Source organism: Ipomoea triloba, chromosome 1 (genome assembly GCF_003576645.1).
Source record: "Ipomoea triloba cultivar NCNSP0323 chromosome 1, ASM357664v1".
Classification (NCBI taxonomy): Eukaryota; Viridiplantae; Streptophyta; class Magnoliopsida; order Solanales; family Convolvulaceae; genus Ipomoea; species Ipomoea triloba.
In genome coordinates, this window is record NC_044916.1 from 2631664 (window position 1) to 2637756 (window position 6093).

The 6093-nt window shown below is 38.2% G+C and overlaps 1 protein-coding gene across 2 annotated transcripts; it reads right to left on the reverse strand.

Annotated features, from left to right (window-relative positions):
- Nucleotides 1–2581: 2581 nt before the first annotated feature.
- LOC116029632 lies at nt 2582–5489 on the reverse strand. 2 transcript variants are annotated; one of them, XM_031271687.1, is made up of 2 exons: nt 4979–5489; nt 2582–2893 (listed from the first exon to the last, which is right to left on the reverse strand). In XM_031271687.1, the coding sequence occupies exons 1-2, from the start codon at nt 5435–5437 to the stop codon at nt 2744–2746; spliced, it is 609 nt and encodes a 202-aa protein (XP_031127547.1). In that variant the 5' UTR covers nt 5438–5489; the 3' UTR covers nt 2582–2743. The 2 variants fall into 2 exon arrangements, with proteins under 2 accessions (XP_031127547.1, XP_031127542.1); XM_031271682.1 differs by having other exon boundaries at nt 2582–2841; nt 4927–5489.
- Between the last annotated feature and the right edge of the window lie 604 nt (nt 5490–6093).

The window sequence follows — 6093 nt, forward strand, 5'->3', positions numbered from 1 at the left end:
CAACTTTGACAAGTCTGTTGTGTGTTTTAGTTCGAATGTGCCACACCATGTACGAAGCGAAGTTGTAAACCTCCTTGGAGTCAGTCAGGGGGAGACTTCGGGAAAATACCTCGGTTTGCCATCGTTGGTAGGGAGAAATGAAAAACACATTTTGAGGTTTATAAAAGAAAAAATAGTTCACCGTATCAGAAGCTGGAATTCTAAATTTCTCTCTCGAGCTGGGCGTGAGGTCTTGCTTAAGAATGTTCTTCAAGCGATGCCATGTTATGCCATGATGGTGTTTTTACTTCCTGTTGGATTATGCCGAGAGATTGAGGTACTTTTGAACCTTCCTGTTGGATTATGCCGAGAGATTGAGGTACTTTTGAACGAATATTGGTGGATCGGGTCTTGTGGTCGTGGGAAAGGTATACGGTGGAAGGCATGGAGTGGGCTGTGTCATCCTAAGGAAAAAGGTGGATTGGGTTTTAGGCAGCTCCGAGAGATGAATTTGGCCCTTCTGGGCAAGCAGGCGTGGCGCCTAATAACACGACCAGACTCCCTTGTAGCTCGGGTATACAAAAGTCGGTATTATCCCAGTGGTACGTTTTTTGATGCGCTACCTGGTAGTAATCCTTCGTTTATTTGGCGAGGCCTATTGGAAGTCCAAGAGGTGATGAGAAGGGGCTGTAGACGATGTATTGGCGATGGGAGGACTACACAGATTGGCAGAGATCCTTGGTTACCCGTTGCCAATGAACCATTTGTAAGCACAGTGCTGCATGAGACCATTTTTGAAGCGCCTGTCTCTTCTCTTTTTGACAGCCAGGGCACCGGATGGGATGAGGATTGCGTGAAAGTTGACAGCCAGGGCACCGGATGGGATGAGGATTGCGTGAAAGATATTTTTAATGAGCGGGATGCTCATATTATCTTAAGCATTCCGGTGAGCATACGACGACCACATGATGCATGGGTTTGGTACAAGGAGCCGAAAGGTGCTTACACTGTAAAATCTTGTTATCGAATGCTGCTAGGGGAGGTGCATGATGATCGGCCATGGCGCATTATTTGGAATCTAAGAGTTCCTCCCAAGGTGAAGATTTTTTGTTGGCAGCTTGCCATGTCTATACTTCCAACCTGTGATGTTTTACGTACAAAGAACATTCATTGCTCACTAGTTTGTCATATGTGTGGTCAGAGTGAGGAGACAACTTGTCATTTGTTTATGGAATGCCAGCATGCAGTGAGTATGTGGACTAATCTGGGAATTTCTTCCTCTGTTAATGCTCAAGGTACTACTTCTGAATGGTTTTTAAATTTGATAGCCACCTTGCATGAAGATATGAAAAGTAAATTTGTTGTGTTGTGTTGGGGTCTATGGAACAGCAGAAATGCAACAGTATGGAAAGGGGAGATTTTTAACTGCAATGCTATGGTTCAGTCATCCATCTCTTTCTTGACGAACTGGACTGCAGCGCTGGAGCCTTGTGTAGTGTCCACTGGGAATGAACCTTTACTGCAGAGATGGAGGCCCCCAATTAATGGCCGGTTAAAACTAAATACTGATGTTGCTATGGACTCCCAAAACAAAGCTATGGGACTAGGGTGGTTGTTACGTGCTGAAGGAGGTATCTTTTTAGCAGCTAAGTCTCTCCGGTTCAATGGCAATTTTAGTGTCCAAGAGGCCGAGGCTGTGTGCATTCGAGAAGCGTTAAGCTGGCTAAAGGGAACTGGGATGGGAGATGTGGACATCGAAACTGATTCTCAACTTGTCTATTATGCATTAACTTCAAGTTCTTTTGTTTCTAGTTTTGGTTTTATTATTGATGATGTAAAAGAAGTTGCATCTATGATTGATGGTGTAGACTTCTATTTTGCTAAGCGATCTGCGAATCGTGCCGCACACCTACTTGCTCGTGAGGCCGTTTCTATGTCGGGTTGCGGGGAGTGGTTTGATACCCCTCCTCAGTTTCTTGTTGACTGTCTTTTATCGGATTCAATAAATTAAGTCTTTTTTCTCAAAAAATATATAAATTTTGTATATTAATATTAAACTTAATATTATAAAATGTGACAAAGTGAGTAATAATTATATATATATTGTTATAGAAGAGAGATAATAGTCAAAATATTTAACTTGATATTGATATACAATTACATCTTATACAAAACAATAAATTAATTAAAATATATCACCCACAAAGATATAATGGAGTGGTGATTTATTGGTCTTTTTTTTACTATTGTACACTCGGGAGAAATTGAAATAATTGTAGTAAAAGTCTCTTGGCATTGAAGAATGAAGAGGGAAATGTAGTCAAAATATATACTCATCATCATCCTTCTCCCAACCCTATGAAAGTCATCATCATTTATGTTTATTTGATATACATTAGTTTAATAAACTTATTTATTATTATTATTATTTGCCGTAAACCCTCTGACATCTTTGTTCCGAGATATTTCAATTCCCCCATTCTAAATTACTTTTATCCAAAATTTCTTCTGCGGGTTACTTCAATCCCCAAGTAATTATTGAAGGAATTAACCGAATGTATGTTATGCATGTGTAACGAACAATGTAATATAATATTTATGATAAAAATATTAAGATAATAATGTAATCCATTTATATCCATTTTCCACAATAAATCAAGAGTAACTAAATATGATGGTAATCAACCCAACATTAAGGGATCGGAATCATTTTCTCCTCGTTTCCTATTATAATTACTCTTCTCACAAAGCACACACTATTAAATTAGTGGGTAGTGCTATAGAGGTTATTCACAAATGCCGACGCCACTATATCAGCGGTTATAGATTCCAATTCCTTGATTCGTAATTCTAACCACAAACCATTTTGTCTTCCAGGAGCGGTGGAATCACATTTCTCCTTTGTCTTAGCTATCTCTCCAGGAATGGACCTTTTCAACATCATAATGGATTCCTTGGAAGGCNATGGGATGAGGATTGCGTGAAAGATATTTTTAATGAGCGGGATGCTCATATTATCTTAAGCATTCCGGTGAGCATACGACGACCACATGATGCATGGGTTTGGTACAAGGAGCCGAAAGGTGCTTACACTGTAAAATCTTGTTATCGAATGCTGCTAGGGGAGGTGCATGATGATCGGCCATGGCGCATTATTTGGAATCTAAGAGTTCCTCCCAAGGTGAAGATTTTTTGTTGGCAGCTTGCCATGTCTATACTTCCAACCTGTGATGTTTTACGTACAAAGAACATTCATTGCTCACTAGTTTGTCATATGTGTGGTCAGATTGAGGAGACAACTTGTCATTTGTTTATGGAATGCCAGCATGCAGTGAGTATGTGGACTAATCTGGGAATTTCTTCCTCTGTTAATGCTCAAGGTACTACTTCTGAATGGTTTTTAAATTTGATAGCCACCTTGCATGAAGATATGAAAAGTAAATTTGTTGTGTTGTGTTGGGGTCTATGGAACAGCAGAAATGCAACAGTATGGAAAGGGGAGATTTTTAACTGCAATGCTATGGTTCAGTCATCCATCTCTTTCTTGACGAACTGGACTGCAGCGCTGGAGCCTTGTGTAGTGTCCACTGGGAATGAACCTTTACTGCAGAGATGGAGGCCCCCAATTAATGGCCGGTTAAAACTAAATACTGATGTTGCTATGGACTCCCAAAACAAAGCTATGGGACTAGGGTGGTTGTTACGTGCTGAAGGAGGTATCTTTTTAGCAGCTAAGTCTCTCCGGTTCAATGGCAATTTTAGTGTCCAAGAGGCCGAGGCTGTGTGCATTCGAGAAGCGTTAAGCTGGCTAAAGGGAACTGGGATGGGAGATGTGGACATCGAAACTGATTCTCAACTTGTCTATTATGCATTAACTTCAAGTTCTTTTGTTTCTAGTTTTGGTTTTATTATTGATGATGTAAAAGAAGTTGCATCTATGATTGATGGTGTAGACTTCTATTTTGCTAAGCGATCTGCGAATCGTGCCGCACACCTACTTGCTCGTGAGGCCGTTTCTATGTCGGGTTGCGGGGAGTGGTTTGATACCCCTCCTCAGTTTCTTGTTGACTGTCTTTTATCGGATTCAATAAATTAAGTCTTTTTTCTCAAAAAATATATAAATTTTGTATATTAATATTAAACTTAATATTATAAAATGTGACAAAGTGAGTAATAATTATATATATATTGTTATAGAAGAGAGATAATAGTCAAAATATTTAACTTGATATTGATATACAATTACATCTTATACAAAACAATAAATTAATTAAAATATATCACCCACAAAGATATAATGGAGTGGTGATTTATTGGTCTTTTTTTTACTATTGTACACTCGGGAGAAATTGAAATAATTGTAGTAAAAGTCTCTTGGCATTGAAGAATGAAGAGGGAAATGTAGTCAAAATATATACTCATCATCATCCTTCTCCCAACCCTATGAAAGTCATCATCATTTATGTTTATTTGATATACATTAGTTTAATAAACTTATTTATTATTATTATTATTTGCCGTAAACCCTCTGACATCTTTGTTCCGAGATATTTCAATTCCCCCATTCTAAATTACTTTTATCCAAAATTTCTTCTGCGGGTTACTTCAATCCCCAAGTAATTATTGAAGGAATTAACCGAATGTATGTTATGCATGTGTAACGAACAATGTAATATAATATTTATGATAAAAATATTAAGATAATAATGTAATCCATTTATATCCATTTTCCACAATAAATCAAGAGTAACTAAATATGATGGTAATCAACCCAACATTAAGGGATCGGAATCATTTTCTCCTCGTTTCCTATTATAATTACTCTTCTCACAAAGCACACACTATTAAATTAGTGGGTAGTGCTATAGAGGTTATTCACAAATGCCGACGCCACTATATCAGCGGTTATAGATTCCAATTCCTTGATTCGTAATTCTAACCACAAACCATTTTGTCTTCCAGGAGCGGTGGAATCACATTTCTCCTTTGTCTTAGCTATCTCTCCAGGAATGGACCTTTTCAACATCATAATGGATTCCTTGGAAGGCTCCTCCACTGAACTGTTGATGAAAACATTCGCGAGGGAACTAACCACCTTGTTTGTAATTGCCCAACAACTCTTCAAGTCTTGGGCATCTTTTATGCTCAAAGACTTATCAGAATTTATCTTCTTCTCCAAAGCCTCAAAAGCTTTAGCTTTGTTGTGGACTTCCTTTATGACGACCGCCACCGTTTTTCTCCTCTCGCAAGTAGCGAGCAAGGCAGCTCTATGACCGAGCAAATTGTGAGCACAAAATGTGACAATGAGGCGACGCGGGCCGAGGACTTCCCTGCATTTCTTCATAACTATGGCTTCGGTGGAGGGAGGAGATGGATGGTTAGCAACAACAGTAGTAGCAACCGTGAATGCCAAGGCAAGAATAAGGAGGATAGAGGGAAGGGCAGTGGCGGTGGCCATGTTATTAGATAGATGAGTTATTTAAGTGTGGCCAAGAAGAGATAATAATATGTGGAGAATGGGTGATTTTGCATACATGGGATTATGGAGTTTAAATAGAAAAGATATCCAAGATAGAGAAACAAAGATGCACATTTTTTGTTGGAGTGGTTGGAATTGGAAAATTTTAAGGAAATTAGGTAATGACTAATGAAAAAGAATGAAACTACCATAGAATTTTTGTGTGGTCATTAGGAGAAATATAATACATCATATCCCACATGATGAAATATTAGAAATAAATGGATAACTTTTAATTAATTTATCTTTATATATATATATATGAAATGTTTGGTAATAACTATTCTATACTAATCCGAGTTCGAACTTATGACCACTCGTTTAGAATAGTAACCGGGATGTCATAACATAAGACTCATCAACTTGTTAGATATTACGGAAGTTCAGTGAACACCATGCCGAATCTCCCATTTCAGAAGACCGATAGAGAGTACCTGCCTTTCAAGTAGATTAAGAATCCGGAGCGGGACTTCTTTGATAAAAAGAACTTGAATAACTTAGTTTTTCTGACGGAATAATAAAGAAAGACTCATCTCCTTTCCTAACCTCCTTAAGGTAAGATTCACCCCAAAAAAAAAGTGATCTAAAAATGGATT